General features: G+C 47.5%; 1 protein-coding gene across 1 annotated transcript in view; it reads right to left on the reverse strand.

The window, feature by feature from the left end:
* Positions 1 to 8,994, reverse strand: part of Snx20 (sorting nexin 20) — a 9,588-nt gene extending 594 nt beyond the window's left edge. Inside the window, exons 1-4 of the mRNA XM_013027887.1 lie at positions 8,884 to 8,994; positions 3,285 to 3,422; positions 2,023 to 2,174; positions 5 to 164 (exon numbers count right to left, since the gene is read on the reverse strand). Coding sequence (XP_012883341.1) covers positions 5 to 164; positions 2,023 to 2,174; positions 3,285 to 3,414 — 442 coding nt within the window. The 5' untranslated portion in view covers positions 3,415 to 3,422; positions 8,884 to 8,994. The remainder of the gene's footprint in view (positions 1 to 4; positions 165 to 2,022; positions 2,175 to 3,284; positions 3,423 to 8,883) is intronic.
* Positions 8,995 to 17,169: the final 8,175 nt, after the last annotated feature.

Genomic DNA, 17,169 nt, shown 5'->3' on the forward strand with positions numbered 1-17,169 from the left:
AGGCCGCCCGCCAGCCGCTTCCGCGGGAACGCCACGTCCTCCATCTCCTCCGCGAACGCCTTGCGCAGGCTCCGGTGCAGCTGCTCGAAGTCCGAGTAGCGCCTCTCCACCACCGCCGGGCCGCTGTCGAAGCTCCCGGTCTGCACGACGACGATCTGGTACAGCTGCCGGAGGACAGGACGGAGGCCTTGGACTCCATCCCGGAGGATAGAGGACGGAGGCCTTGGACTCCATCCATCCCGGAGGACCGAGGACAGAGGCCTGGACTCCATCCCGGAGGACAGAGGACGGAGGCCTTGGACTCCATCCATCCCGGAGGGCAGGACGGAGGCCTGGGGCTCCATCCCGGAGGACAGGACGGAGGCCTTGGACTCCATCCATCCCGGAGGATAGAGGACGGAGGCCTTGGGCTCCATCCCGGAGGACAGAGGACGGAGGCCTGGACTCCATCCCGGAGGACAGAGGACAGAGGACGGAGGCCTTGGGCTCCATCCCGGAGGACAGAGGACGGAGGCCTTGGACTCCATCCCGGAGGACAGGACAGAGGCCTGGACTCCATCCCGGAGGACAGAGGACGGAGGCCTGGACCCCATCCCGGAGGACGGAAGACGGAGGCCTTGGGCTCCATCCCGCCCGGCAAAGGAAAAGGAAAATAGTGACCAGAACAATCTACAGCGCACCCCTAAATGGGCTAGCCCTACATGCAGTTTTTCTCCCCTTCCTTCCTTCCTTCCTTCCTTCCTTCCTTCCTTCCTTCCTTCCTTCCTTCCTTCCTTCCTTCCTTCCTCCCATCCCCCTCCCTCCATCTTCTCCCTCTCTTCTTTCCTCTAATTCTCTTCCCTCCCTCCCCTTCTTCCTTCCCTTTCTCCTCTTCCTCCTTCTGCCTCCTCCTCCTCCCTCCTCCTCCCTCCCTTCCCTCCTTTTCCTCCTCCTCCTCCTCCACCTCCTTCCTTTTCCTTCCCTCCTCCCTGTGCCTCTCCAGGGTCTTGCTAACGTAAGCAAGTTAGATTAATTTAGAACTGGAGATGCTCCTGCCTCTACCTCCTGTGTGCTGTGATTACAAGCATGAGCCATCATGCTCTGCTGAAATTCTCGTTTCCGAGGGTGGATGGTGTGTCTTATTTATTTACATTAGCAGATCTTGCTTATGCAAGGTAACAAGTTTCACTGTGACATTTGCACCAGAGCCTGTAATGTGGAACATGCTTTGACAGTGTTCCCCTTGTCTTTCCCCCTGTGCTGTGCTATCTAGCAGTTGTTTTCAGCAAGAGTCAATCCTGGAATAACAACTAGAAACATCTCCGGGGAAAAGGAATCTGCCTACCTGTGCAATGGGCCTAGGGTCCCTCTTGGCTCTGCATTGCCCAAACTGGCTTCCTGTGTTGTTAACTGGGAAGCTTGGGTTGGAACACCTGGGAGTTGGCTTCTGGTTTGGCATTTAGTCTCCTAGTGATGATGTTACATGGTAAGAAAACAACGTTCACAGTTCCCTTTGGAGAGGATACTGATCAGGCTCCCTAGCTGCACTGCCTGGATTAGAATTCCAGTCCCGTTCCAAGCTGTGTGGTCTTAGACAGGTGACTTACCATCTCTGAGCCTCAGTTTTCTCCTCTATAAATGGACAGTAGAAATGACACCTAATTCATTTTCCAGATGTTGGCAGAACGGGTCAGTGTTCTGAAGCCACGTGAGGGCTCTGCCCAGCATGCCTTTGGCACCCAGTGGCCACCGTCATTACTGCCCTATCTTGGATGACATGGAGAGAAAGGGAGTGGTCTACCTCCAACATCTCTCTATCCCAGGCTGAAATTCTGGTCTGGCACAGACAGCAGCCCCCAGCACAGAGCTTCTGGTGCCACAGTGGTCAGCCACAGGTCCTGGCACCCTGCCAGCAGGAAGCCTTGGTTTCTCTGGGAGAATTCTGAGGACGAGTATGCCAACCCATTTCATGGATGGGAAAACTGCAGTTTCACCGAAAGGAGGCAGTGACAGGGCCTCCACCATTTCCTGGCCTCAACTTACCACGATCTTTGAGAGTTTTCTTTCCTCGATGCGTGCTGAAGCGATCTCAAAGAGCAGCTTGACCGGCTTCCAGTGGCCCTTCTCCTTCTGCCAGCTCTCCTGCAGCTCCCGAGTGGTCATGCTGGAGTTGGAGCTCGGGCCACTGAGGGCATCTGGAAGGACAGCACCCTTAAGGAGACCGCGCGGGCAGCGTCCATTGGAGCAAGGGCTCAGGGAGGTGGCTGAGCCTGCCTAGATCTAATATGGATCCCCTTGACGGGGCCCCTGTGTGCAGTCTGACCTGAATCCACTCACCCTGCCAGTCTCACACAGCCCGTCCCCCACCCACCATTTCTTGGTTAGGAAATGCATTGTTCCAGCCTGCGGACAGAAAAACCCATGCTCACCGCAAGCCAGGGCCTACTACGTTTAAAGCAGGGGCCCTGGGACTTTAGCAGGGACCCCTGACCCTGTCCTGACACTGCCCACGTGGCATCACACATGGAGATGGTCCGCCCATGTTCTAACTGGAACACAGCAGCGCTACCCAAGCCTCCCTTGAGCCCAGAGCTCCCAGAGGATCTAGAGAAAACTTAGAATCCTTCCCCACTGAGTCTGAGCAAATGCTTGTGCATTTATGGTGAAGGGGTCTGGGGCCCATTGTCCAGCGGCTCCACCCACCCCAGATGCCCTGTGGTGTTAGGTGAAGGTCTCCTACTTGTGCTGGGAGCCTTTTTGTGGCATTCCTAATCATTCTTCATGGGCATTTCTCTTTTCTGAACTCTGTGCTGAGGGTCAGCTCAATGTTCTTTGCGTTCTGCTTTCTCTGCGCTTAGGACAACTGTGAGGACACATTGTGCCAGGAGATGGCGCTATAGCTGACGTGATGGATGCTGGCTGTTGTGATACTTGCTGCCTGTTGGTTCCCTCAAGGAAGCAACTATGACTCTTTCTGGGGCCTTTCTGGGGCCACGGTAGCATACTCAGGAGCCCCCATCAGCCCATGGAGGATAGGAATGTGGGATAATATAGCCTAGCTCCCCTGTGCCTAAAATGAAATGTGTTTCATCCCAGGGCATCCCCACTGGGACTGAACCCCAGTCTTCTGCTCCCCCACATTAATGTTCTCTGCTATACCTTGTAGGGTCAGCTCCCGGGCAAACAATGAGCACCAAATCCTTGTCTTGGTTTGGCCTTGGGATGATCAGAGCATCACCTACAGAAGTACTCCAACTATTTTTCCACCGCTGCCCCCCTTCCAGAGCCCCAAGCCTCAAACCCACCTAAATGTCCATCAGGTCCTACACAGAGAAGGTCTGGGCCTGTGGCTGGTGCTTCCTGCCTGGTCCTTGTTGTACACAGGGTTACAGGTCCTGTCCAGCCAGGGCTCTCGGGGTGCTCTGGCCTCTCCATGCTGGAGGCTGCTGGGGTGAAAGAGAAGACAGTGGATGTCCATTCACCTTGGGCTCCTGAAGGTCCCCAATGGGCCTGTTCCTTGCTGTCCGGCTAGGGGAGTGACAGTGATCCCCCACTCTGCTGGACCTTCCCCTGCCTGCCCCAGACTCAGATCAAACCGGGGTCTGTCCTCAGCTGGCCAGAGGTTCCCAGGAGGCTCAGAGTCTCTGAGTGATCCAGGGAATGGCTTTGTTGATTACTTGGGGAAAAGGTGCTAGCATGTCTTGACAAATGTCCTGGTACTCAATTTTATATCACTATACACATGTATTATCTATCTCTATAATCAGTTTCTTTATCTACTTACCTAAAATTCTATCCATCATCTAAGTGTCTACTTCCTACGAATGCATCTAATCTATGTATATATGTATCTGTCTGTCTAAAAACAAAGATTGACTGATAGCCTGTTATTCCTACTTCATACTTGCCAAGGTCTTTACACCCCACGTCTAATTCAATGCCCACAAAAATTTATCATCCCCCCCAGCCAAACAACAGATAAAGAAGTCCAGCCCACAGTCACGCAGCTGGTGAGTGAACCAATGAACAAACCAGGATTTATCTCAAATGCTACGCCATGCTGGCTGTGTACTCTGAGAAAAAGCATCTATACAAATGGCTGCGTCCTTTCTCTTAATCTTGAGAAAATTCTTCTGCAGAGTTTCTGCTTTGGCCAGGTGGCTTGGCCCTTGTTAATTATATTTTAATTACAGATATCCTTTTCCTGAGCACTTTAAGACATACTGGTAGAAGCTCCTTGAATTTTAGCTGCATCCTGTTAATGAAGCTGCATCTTTTGGCAGACTGAACCTGGGCTCAACCAAAGTGAGCAGAGGGGCGGGGCCTGCTGTGTTAGGGATAAAAAGGGAGTCGGCCACCTGCTCTGTGTGCTTGCTTGCCAGATTTTTGGCTGATGGCTCACCCTTCTGCAGAAGTAAACTTTGCCAAGTTCCTTTCAAGTTGGTGTCTTTATTCCTACATGACACCCCAACATCCTAAGCTATTTTGACAGTACTCTGCTCTACCATGCTCTCTCTCTGAATCTGACCATCACTTTTGAGGAAATTGGTTTTGCCTCCACTGTGGGATGAAGGAACAGAGACATAGAGCTGCCCAAGAGAAAGGGCTGGCGCAACCCCAGAATCTTCCGACTTCTCTGCAATGAGGAGGGAGGGCCTCGTTGACACAGAAATTGTTAGTGACCTAGAGAGGTAAAGGAGGTACCTGTTAGCTGGAAAGTCCCCTTAGCTTCTGTGCTCCACTCCGGGCCCTGTAGGGTCATCCCTGTTTTTAGGATCTGGCCTGTGCTAGATGCTTTGAGCCACAGTTGTGATATACATGGCTAAATTAAGCTATACGCTGGAATTGAATTACAAATGGCACAAATCAGGAAAAGAGAAATGGGAAGATTTGCTTTAATGGAACAGGGGCTGGGACACAGCTTTGTAGCAGAAGTGATGACCTCATGCCTTCTGCTGACTAGAGCGGGGCCACTGCTGGCTGAGCATGCCTATGGCTCCCCTGCAGCCCCGGTTCTAGACCTGAGAGCCCTTTTCAGTGGGCTTAGCCACCAGGACATGAACCTTCAGAGGCTTGAACTTTCTGTGTGGAGTAGACGGAACCTGGGGTGTTACCCAGGCATCCGGTGGATCGGAGGAGAGCCTTGACCCTATCTCACCTTTTACAGATGGGCAAACAGAGTCAAATAACAGGTCCGTGGCTGGCTAGGATTGTCTCATTTGTCTCTCAGACTCTTAAGGAGCCGAGTCCTTAGGTGAGTTGTTTACACTCCCAGCCCCTCTCTTCTACCCCCTACCTGAGAAGTGTGGCCACAGCCCTGTCCCAGTAAGGTGACATAGGGCTAGAGGTAGGTCCCCTATATCCTGCTAACTTCCCAAGCAAGATTTGGATAGCCTATACTTTCTTATCTAATGGGATTTTTGATGGCTAGGATTTCCTGGGACCCAGTGTCTCCAGTAGGAGCTGCTCTGAATCTGCCTCCATTGGTTCATCTGTGAAATGGGTGATAATGAAGGGGCTGGATTTCGTGGTTCAGCCCATCCAGTTCTGATTTCATGATCGGGTGTCTGGTAAGCAGGACACTGGCTTCCTCAGGACCGTGGAAGAGCCCAGAGATGCTGTTTTGACTGGACACTGCAGTAAAAAACCTGGACACCTCGTCCTGAATGAAAGTGGATCTTAGCAATCAAGGTCAGCTGGCTGGTTTCCTCTTAGGGAACTGGCTGGGATCCACCCACTGAAAGATGTGGAAAGGAAAATGCTACACATTGCTGCTCCCATGGACGTCTCTTTAAAATTCTCTACCATGAACTTTATTATACCTGCTTGATCACACTCTATCCATCTAATTTGTTAGACCATCTTTTTCTTTTAATATGTCTCATAAGATAAATTGCTATCTCAGTATACTTTCCCCCAAATGTTCAAGCATGGAGATTATTGATGTACAACATATACAATGAAGTGAAAAAATATGTAATAAACATTAGTTGAATTTTGCCAATACACTGCAATATAATGCAATCCCTGTTGAGTCATGGGCTACTAGTATCTTTCCTGTCTCTTCCCATCACATTTTTGTCTGTTTTTCTTAAGGAAATATAAGAATATTTATTAAAGGAAATATTTAAGAACTACATATCTATTTGTAGGATACATATGTGACACAACAACAAAATGATGTTGTATTGTTTCCTAACATTCCTGTGCAACAGGTATCATTCAGAATATTTGACATAGAATTGCAACAACTATCTCATGAAGTGGTGTTGAATTTTCTCCATTTTACTAAAATGGAGAAATGAAGAAAGCTAAAATCAAGGAAGGTTACAGAAGGTACCAATGCTACTTATCCAGAAAGGAGTGGATATAGCAACATAGGATACCATGATATTTCATGAAGAGAAGAATCAAAGTGCAAAGTGATATACAAGTATGATTCACATTTCTATAACATACATCTGACATGTGTGAATGTGTTTATGGAAAGGAAATCATTGCTAAATAGGTATAAACTGCACTGGTACCAAGTGCGATTTCAGTGATGGGAAGTTCCATTTTCTGTCTGTAGATAATTTCATTTTTACAAAATTTCTCACAGTACATACTTTTACAGTTGAGCATTTTAAGGAAATAAAAATTGGACAGAGAGGCTATCCCACTAAAACATAGAACATGTTCTAAAGTAATACCTAAAGTAATACTTTCATACTTTTATTATAGGTAGCATTAATTCCAATCATTTAAAAATAAAGATAATCATTCACTATTTTCTTCCTTCAAGTATATTATTTAGAATCAAAATATTATCTTGGAGCATCATTGACTTCCCTGGTGGTAAATTTCTTTCTACTCTACATTTGGGTCCATTGATTTCCTTTCTTTTCTTATTATTAATTTACTGTATTGTTACTATAGAGGTAATGTATAGAGGGATTACAATTACATGAGTCAGGTAATGAGTACATTTCCTTTTTTACAATGTCTTTTGTTATATAGTTATATATATATAGTTATATAGTTCACTTTCATCAGTGTCCAGTGAGCTCCACTGCCTCAAATTCTATACTCTTCTGAAGATGTACACTTTTTTTGAATACACATATATAAAGAAGATAGAATCGCCAAAAACTAAAAATGAAAAAAAAGAAAGAAAAAAGAGAGACGTTTCCATATCTTGGAGTTCATTTTAATATGTATATTATTTTATAGAAATATGAAGAGCACTGGCATTGTGCCTTTGTGTTTCTCTCCTAAAAGTATCCTCTTTTGGTCTCACTGTGTGTGAGCATCTAAGACTGTGTATAATTTATCACGTCCCAGTGTATTTTGGATCTAATTTCTGCATATCAGGGTGAACTTGTGCCATTTGTCTCTCTGAGCTTGGCTTACTTCACTTAACATGATCTGTTCTAGTTCCATCCATTTCCCTGCAAATGACATTATTTTATTCTTTCTAATGACTATGTAAAATGGCATTGCATATAGGTACCACATTTTTTGGATCTACTCATCTATTGTGGGGCATCTGGGTTGTCTTCATATCTTGGCTATCGTGAATAGTAAGACAATGAGCATGGGTATGCAAGTGTCCTTATATCCTGGCTCATGGTACTCAGGATTGAAGCCCAGGAGTAGTATGGCTGGGTTGTAGGGAAGGTCTATGTTTAGGTTTTTGAGGAACCTCCAGGCTGATGTCCAGAGTGGCTGTCCTAGTTTACATTCCCATCTACAGGGCAGTAGGTTTCCTTTCCTGCCCCTACCCCCACCCCCACATGCCTTATAAGGCTTTTAATCCAGCATTCCATCCATCACAGGCCTCAGCTTCCCCATCTGTGAAATGGGAAGGAAATCTTATCTCTCTATAAACATTCTTTGGCAATAAACACACTGAAGTTCCCCTACTTCCCCACACCCTTTGTAGCAAATATTTCTAAACTTTATGACAAAACCTTGCAAATATTGGTGCTGTTGGCTTTGGTCTGTACTTGGCCCAAAGGACAGAGTAGCTCCCCTGTATCTCTGCATTCTTGGCCATCCTCCTTGTCTCCCAGATGCCCTGACCCACACCACCCTTCAAGTGCTCATGCCATGTCCAGTCTGAATGGGTACCTAGGCCACTTTCCTGAGGGGCTGCTGAGGATTGTTACTAGGGATTAACTTCTAGCACAGCGAAATCACATCTCCTGGCCCACCCTGGGGGGCAGGGACTTGAGCTGTTAAGCAAGAGTCATTCATTGAAAGAGAGCTGAGATTGGCCAGCCTTGGCTGCTGAATTTTATTTTCAGTCAGAGTCCTGGTTTTCTGATCTTTCCTCGGATCAGGATTAGGGTGTCCAGCCACAGTATCCCCCCCCACACACACACACACTACCCCTTCTAGAGAAGGGTTGGCCACTCTGGATGTCTGTGTGTTCTCCTGAGAATCCTGGCCAACGACAGAGGCTCCCAAACCTAAGCATGTGTTGGAATCTCCCAGGTGGTGGGGTGGGATAGGTGCCCTAGGCTGCTCTCAGGCAGATTTCCTGGCTCTCAAAACCCAGGAAGTTCAGCTAAGAGGTCTGGTATGGGCCTTGCTCTCTGCATTTACACACATTTCTGGGGCCATAATGATGCAAGGCCCTGGTACGGATTCTAGACTATTCCCCAGGACCCTAAGATTGTATCTGGCATTTCAAAATGAGTTGAGTTTATGGGGGGCAGGTGGGGGGGGGTAATAGATGAGCCATTACCTGCTCTACCCTGATAATCTGTGGAGATCACCTTACCTGGGGGGTGCCACACGCACTCCTTCCTACTTCCCTGCCCCACCAAGTACTGATAAGAGGCCCCAGGAGGAGGGGACTGAACCACAGTGGACAGGGTGGGGAGGGGGGGACTGAGCTTGGGTCAAACACTGACTGACCTGAAGTCTCCAGGCACTGTGGGGTCCACCGGTCCAGGAAGAGAAGGTCGGCTCTCTGTTTCAATCTCTGGCAAGTTAAGTGTATGAGTGTCTGCCTTGTCTGCTGCTTGGCTTTGCTGCTTCCTGTATGAAAACAGGAAATAGGCTGAGGAACCTTCCCCCCAACAGCCACAGCCCATTGGCTGGTGAAAGGTAGTGAACCAAGACCTGCTGACAATCTGGGGCCCCCACAGGGGAAGGCCATAGAGGCAGCCCTTAGCAGTCCAGCTTGGCCTCACTTCCAGCAGCCTCCATAACATTCAGAGGCCTAGACAATGTCTTTGTTTCAGTCCTTGTCTCTGCCTTTGACAGAAAACCACAGGCTGAATTAGTTACAAAGGTATTTGTTTAGCGCACTGTTCTAGAAACTGGGAAGGCCAGAAGCAAGATGGCAGTGTCTGCAGAGGGCTCTCAGGCAGAATAGCAAAAAATCTGAGAGCCAAAGGTAACAACTCCACTCTGCTAAGAACAGTCCACTCCCACAACAGTGTTGAGCTGAATGCTGGTGGCTCACATTCTTAAACCTAAATACTTAGGAGGCTGAGATCTGAGGATCACAGTTCAAAGCAAGCCTAGGCAGGAATGCTTGTGTGATTCTTTTATTATTATTATTTTGGTCAGTTGTGGGGCTTGAACTCTGGGCCTGGGTGTTGTCCCTCAGCTCTTCAGCTCAAGGTGAGTGCTCTACCACTTGAGCCACAGCAACACTTCTGGTTTTCTGAGTGGTTTAGTGGAGATAAAAGTCTCATGGGCTGGGAAGGTGGCTCAGTGGTAGAGTGCTTGCCTTGCATGCATGAGGCCCTGTGTTCAGTACCTCAGCACCACATAAGCAGAAGAAGCCAGAAATGGCGCCGTGGCCCAAGTGGTAGAGCACTAGCCTTGAGCTGAAGAACTGAGGGACAGTGCCCAGGCCCAGAGTTCAGGCCCCATGGCCGACAAAAAAAAAAATGTCTCATGGACTTTTCCTGCCTGGACTGGCTTTAAACCATAATACTCAGATCTCAGCCTCCTGAGCAGCTAGGATTACAGGCATGAGCCACAAGCTCCTGGTGGTTGTGTGATTCTTGTTCCTAATTAATTAACCACCAAAAAGCCAGAAGTGGGATTGTGTCTCAAGTGGTAAAGTGTTACCCTTGACAAAAAATTGAAGGGACCCAGGCCTTGAGTTCAAGCCCCAGTACTGACATTAAAAAACTGTCAATCCAGTCTGATGATTACCCACTCTTGTGATTGAATGACCTCTCATTTGATCTACCTCTCAACCCTGCGCTTGGGGTGCAAGATCCAACTCACAGATCTGGGAGGCACAGCCAAATCCTGGGACTCCTTAACATTGCACCTATGACCTAGGAACAATGGGGCCATCATGCTCAGGTGGGGAAACTGAGGCTTGGAGCACAGAGCTGGGAGGAGGAGCACACAGAGTCAGTGTCTGGTATTAGAAGGCTGGTGGGTGGCTTCAGAAGTCATCTGGTACAAAGCATCTGCATCCAAGATTACTGACAGGAAGTTCCAGAGAAGGTTTCTTCACAGGGTGTGGCCATGATCACTACAGTTCGGCCCGAGGGGAAAGGGGAACCTTGCCCTCTAGACCCGGAGAGCCACCCCTCCCCTCCCTGCCCTGTGTCTTCCCCGCCAGTAACCACAGTCCTGATTCTGCTGTCATCTGTGAATAGACCCTTGAACCCTGATGCTCATTCTGTGCATTTTTATATAAATTAAGAAAATATGTGGTTTGTGTTCTCTGGTGTCGTCTTTAGTCAACATTTATGACAGCAAGACCCACAATATTTGTGTATATGTGTGTGGGGCTGAACTTTATTTTTTTTCTCTTGCTACATGATTTAGATGCGACACTATTTATCCTCATTTAGGTCTATTGCTTCTAGGGGTGTCATGGTTACATATCTGACCCATTTATGCGAGTCCATGTAGGAGTATTTACCTCTGCACTGGATTATGCTGAGCCATTTCCCAGTGTGGCTGTGCCATTCGACATCACCTCCACCTCAGCCAAGTTGAGAGTTCCAGGTCCTCCACCAATAACATAATGTCACTATCTTTTATTGTGTCCATTCCCATAGGTATGCAGTGATGTCTCCTTAGGGTTTGAAGGTGCATTTTTGTAGATGGATGATGACCTTATTTCCCATCTGCACCTCTTCTTTAATGAAAGGTCTGTTCAAGCCCACCTTTCATTTCTTTTTCTTTTTTTGGGAGGGGGGGTCCGGTCGTGGGTCTGAACTCTGGGCCTGGGCGCTGTCCCTCAGCAATTCAGCTCAAGGCTAGCGCTCTACCACTTGAGCCACAGCGCCACTTCTGGCTTTTTTTTTCCTGCTTATGTGGTGCTGACGAATCGAACCCAGGGCCTCATGCATGCAAGGCAAGCACTCTACCACTGAGCCACCTTCCCAGCCCCCCCCACTTTCATTTCTATTGAAATATTTTATTACAGATTTGTAGGTTTTAAGATTTACCCACTTGAGTGCACGTGCTTCTCCATATTCCCACCCCCATTGTCCCTCCCCTGCATGCTTTGCATTTGTAGTTCATTAACGAGATCTTATAACAAAAAGAGGCTGCATGCCAGGTGATCCTGGCCCACACCTGTAATCCTAGCTACTCAAGAGGCTGAGATCTGAGAATCACGATTCAAAGCCATCCCAGGCAACAAAGTCTGTGAGACTCTTATCTCCAATTAACTGCCAGAAAACCAGAAGTGGTGCTGTGGCTCAGAGGGTAGAGTGCTAGCTTTGAACAAAGGAGCTCAGGGACAGCACCCAGGTTCTGAGTTCAAGCCCCATGATCGACCAAATTAAAAATAAAAGAAGCTGCAAACAGTAAAGTATCCAACTATATCAGTCTTTGGCTTTCATAGCCAGGGCTATGGTGATTTTTCCATGACTGATTTCTGGAACACCCTTGTCGGCCATCAAGAGGCTTAAGATGAGTTAAGAAGTGGAAGAATGCTGTGCCGTGCTGTACAAGTGCCAGTGCCAACAATTGATATTATTCTCAAACTGTTACAGTTTATTCCTCTCATTGGCACTCTAGAATACATCTGCTGCTTACCTGTTGGCTTTGCTTATGGAAATAGCCATCCGGTCCCATCTCTATGTATATGTGTCTCTGGAATGAGCCCAAGGGAAGCATCAGATACGATGTGCCGCTGGCCTGCTTGCCAGGGAGCTTCTTGCAGTTCACTTGTCTCTGCCTCACTGCCTGGCAGAAGGTCCAACATAGAGCCACGTGTGATGGTTCATACCTGTAATCCCAGCTACTCAAGAGATGGAGGCAGGAATGTCATGAGTTTGAGGGCCACTCAGCATATTAGTGAGGCCCTATCACAAAAGCAAATTATAAAATAAAAAATCTGCAGGTATGGCTCAAGTGAGAGCACTTGCCTAGCATGTGTAAGGCCCTGGGCTCTATCCTCAGGTCTAGCAAGTTTATGAGACAGGACCCAAGAATATTGCAGCTGGGTCCTCCCTTTCCCCCCTTCCTGTGGGTCAATTCTTGTAGCTTTCCAAGTTTTCTTGTCCCATCTCAGCCTAAGTCTGGCCTCTGTGAGATGCCCAGGCAGGCTGAGCCCTTCTCTGCAGCCCTGCTAGCCTCCCCTTTCTCCCCCACCCCCACCCTGCCCGGCCCCAGGTCAGCAGCCACAGGGGAGCAAGTGTGCATGCGGCAGTTGCTGCTTTCACTTTTGGGGACAAGAGACATTTTTGGAAACCCCCGGACATGAAGTGGCGTCTGGCTTGTGCTGGAGGGACACAGCTGGATCAGACTGATGGAAGACTTGCACTTGGGCATCTGCTAGGCATTGGCTTTGCCCTACAGCACAGAGCCTTATATAGAAAAGGAGAACACCCACACCTGGGTGTTTAAACAATAGTCTATCATAGTTGGGAAAGCTGGGAAAGTCAGCGTCAAGGTGATGACAGGTTCAGTGTCTGGTGAGGGCCTGAGCTTGGTCTGTGGATGACCATCTTCTGTCCTGTCAGAAGAGGATGAGAGAGCTCCGCAGCCTCCAACCTCATGACCAATCACCCTCTTAATGCCCTCACCTGGGGAGCCAGGATTTAGCATGAGTCTGAAGGATGCATTCACCCTATGCCGGGCAGGTGGGGGTTCTCCTTTGATGGTGTGTGTGGGGGGGTACAGAACAGTGACTTCTGTCACTCATACTGAAGGCAAATGGTGAGGAGGGTCACTGAGGGCCACCCAAGAGTCAGGAAGAGGACTTGAGGGCATGGCTGAGTCTAGATGTCTCTTGTAGAATTCAATCAGAGCACACATATCCTCTCCTGTACCAACCTTCAGTAACTTCCGGTCCCATTCAGAGCAAAGCCGAACTTCCCACCGCAGTCCCTGTGATCTGCAGTCTGGCTCTTACGGATCCCACTAGGTCCCCTTACAGTGTCACTCTGCACCGTCTCTCCTTGTTCCTGGTCCTCTGGTGTTGTGCAAACTTGTCTCCATCTCTGCAGTTACTTCCCTTGGCTGGCAACCCCCATCTCTGGGTTCTTTCCACAGTTGATTTTCATATCCTTAGTTGTGGCTTCCCTGTCCCTCCTTCCAGTGGCCTTCTCTGGGTCCCAGGCCACCTTCTTTCGTGGTGTGTTTATTGGTTTACTTCTGGATGGTCTGTCTCAAACACAATGAGTCAGGGACGGTCTGTATCAATAATCTGTAGCTAGCAACAAGCAATAATGCCTGCCATCTAGTGGACACTTAGTGGGTCATTGCTGTGTGATTGAGTGGGCGAAGGAGTAGTAGGTGAACAAGTGAGTGGGTGAATGAGTGGATGGCTGGGTGAATGGGCAGGTGAGTGAGTGGGCAGGTGATTTGGTGAAAGTTTGAGCAGGTAAGTGGGTGGGTGGGAGGTAGGTGGGTGACTATGAAAGTACATGCAGAGAAGGGGTTACTTGGGTGGTGGCTACTTGGGTGGCATAATTCCCATCCAGATGTCTGAACCCCTAAGGGCTTTGACATTCCTTTGCCCTTCCTGACAAATAAGACAGAGATTGATGGCTCAAGGTGTCTCCTCACAGGACAAAACAAACCTGAGCTGCAAGGCATGAGTAGAAGCCACAAGCGCTTTCCTAAAGATTGGGAAGTTTTTAAGACTGCAAGATTTTCAAATCAGGATCCCATCTTGTCAAAGTTTACAGAATTCACAGACTTTATAGACCATGATAATAATTTGCCTTGTGAAGGTTAAATGTATTTGTGACTCTAAGTATCACTATACTGTGAAATTTGTGGAATTTATGTAATCACTTAATCTCAATTAAAAATTATTTAATTAAAAAAAAACAACCCAGAGAGAGTGCCCTGTGGGCTGCTGCTGTGGTTGGGTTGGGGTAGAATTGCGAGGGCCGAACTAGGGCCACTCCATTTTTGCAGTGCTCACGTTCCTGTGCTCAGGTCGCCAGGGCTGGGCCTACTGGTCCTTTAACAGCCTCAGGCTGGTCAGGCCTGACCTGTGCCAGGATTTGGGAGGAAGACATAGAGAAGTTCTAACCTTCCTTCTCAGGAGAATGTGCGCCTCAACTCAGAAGACCCAGTGAAGACTTTGGTGAGCACTTGAGGAAGGCAGGACTAGGTTGAGATCCAGGCACACAAAAGGGCCCATTTCTCCTTAGGGCAATAGCCCTGTGTGGCTTGGCTTATTGTTCTTGATGGCTGGGAACAGTGGAACTGTAGGGAATACTTTAGTCAAAGTGAGATGTGTAAGCCGAAGTGCTTCTAGAAATAATACTTAGGCAAGGGAGTGTGAAGGAGAGAGGAAATGCAGCAAAGAGTCTGCACAGGGAGCTGGGCTATGTGTACTGGGAATCTGGTCTCAGTCTACTCCAGGTGCTATAACAAAATGCCATACGCTGAGTCACTTATAAATAACAGAGATTACCTATCTATTTAGCCAGTACTGGGTTTGAACTCAGCCCCTCCCACTTGCTTGGTTTGCTCAGCTTGCTCACCCAGCACTCTACCCACTCTTGGCCAGGCTTTTTGTTGGTTGTGTTTAATTTTCTGCCTTGGAACCATGAACCTCATATCTCATCCTTCTGAGTCGCTAGGATTCCAGGTTTAAACCACCATTGCCTGGGTCTTTACTTGATTGACCCCTTTGCTAACCCTCACTCTCCCCCACCCCCACCCTCTGTGATTCAACAGCTTCCAGTGAGTTCCATTTGACCATCTCCATTTACAGATGCAGTGGATTTCTAGATTCTTCACCGTCTAACATTCTCTTTTCCTTCCCTACCCCCTCAAACAGTCGCATACCTACACACATGCATTCCATATGTACCTGTATGTATGTGTCTACTGCCCTGTGTGTACCATTTCAGGCACTTGAGTGAATGGGTTTTAGTACTTTCATAAGGCTGAGTAGCTGTCACCAAGATCTAATTCCAGACTGTTTTCATCGTACCAAATAGGAGCCCTTGTCCCCAACACTGTCACAAATCTACTTAATGCCTTAATGGATTTGCTCATTCTCCCTAGTTTCCTGTGATAAATTGTATATTTGTTGACTTAGCACAAGATTTTTCTATGTCACTCAACAAACATGGGGAAAACACTATGTAGCTTTTTGTGGATGAATAGTTTTCCATTATGTGGATACATCACCTAATTTTTTGTGGTACTGGTGTTTGAATTCAGAGCGCCAAGCTTGCTAGATAGGTGTTCTGCTTAGCTACACCTCCAGCCTCGTAGGCTAAGATCCTAGTTTATACTTCCTGCTATAGCTGGGATAATAGAGGAACACCGCTACACCCAGCTTCTTCTGTTGAGATGGAGCCCTAACCCTTTTTGCCAAGACTGGCCTCAAACTGAGATCCTCCAGATCTCAGTCTCCCAAGTAGAATTACAGGAGTGAGCCACTGTGCCAAGCTCTATACCTTTCCACTTTTCTAAATGAGTGGATTTAAAAAAAAATCCACTCATCAGTTAATGGCCATATGGGTTGTTTCAATTTCTTGGCTATAATAAATAATGCTGCTATAAACATTTCTGTACAAATTTTTGTGTGCACATATGTTTTCAGGGCTCTTGAGCACTTTCTTGGGTGTGGAATTACTGGATCATATTGTTACTTTCTGTTTAATATTCTGAAAAACCACCAAACTAGTTTCCACCATGTCACATCCCTACCACCTTCCACTTCCACATTCTTTCAGACACTGTGACTTTTTCTCCTCTTGACTAGCTATACCAGTTGGTGTTAGTATGATCTCACTCAGGTTCTGATAAATGATGTTGAGACTATTTTCCAGTGCTTTTGTCTATTTCTGTATCTTCTTTGTAATAATAGGTTTGAATCCTTTGTTTAGGCCAGGCATTGGTGGCTTATATCTGTAATCCTAGCTACTCAGGGACCTGAGCATCAAGACTCAAAACCAGCCTCAGCAGAAGAGTCTGTGAGACTCTTATCTCCAATTAACCACCAAAAAGCTTAAGTGGTAGAGCACCAGCCTTGAGTGAAAAAGCTAAGGGACAGTGCCCAAGCCTTGAGTTCAAGCCCTGTTATACACACACACACACACACACACACACACACACACACTTTCTTGTTATTGTGTTTCAGGAGTTTTTAATGTACAGCATTCTAGACACCATTCACAAATGTTTCTGTCATTCACACAGCTCCTTGGTGCCACATAATACCTGACGTGAACGACTGAAGGGAGGAAGGAATTGTGGTTCATGGCCGCAGAGGTTTCAGTCTGTCATGGTTATGGTGGGGAGCAGAGCCGCTCACATTATATGAGTGGATTGAGAGAGAAAAAGGGAAGGAGAGAAGGAGAGAGAGAGACAGACACACACAGAGAGAGACAGAGACAGAGACCAGAGACAGAGAGAGATACATGGCTGGCTTTTTTCTTTCCATCTCTGTCTCCAGTCTATGGGTGGTGACACCCACATTCAGGGCAGGGTTTCCCCTTTGGTTAGGCATCTCTGAAAATGCTCTCTCCAACATACTTAGAAATGAGCTTTACTAATCTCTTAGATTGGGGCTGGAGGTATGGCAAATGGTAGAGTCCCTGCCTTCCAACATACTTAGAAATGAGCTTTACTAATCTCTTAGATTGGGGCTGGAGGTATGGCAAATGGTAGAGTCCCTGCCTTACAAGTATGATGAGGCTCTGAGTTCAAGTCCATTGAAAAAAAGTAAGAAAGAAAGAAAGAAAGAAAAAGTAAAAAAAACTAAAGGAAACTAATTTCTTAACCATGTCTCAA

Source organism: Dipodomys ordii, unplaced genomic scaffold, assembly GCF_000151885.1.
Source record: "Dipodomys ordii isolate 6190 unplaced genomic scaffold, Dord_2.0 Scaffold106, whole genome shotgun sequence".
Lineage (NCBI taxonomy): Eukaryota > Metazoa > Chordata > Mammalia > Rodentia > Heteromyidae > Dipodomys > Dipodomys ordii.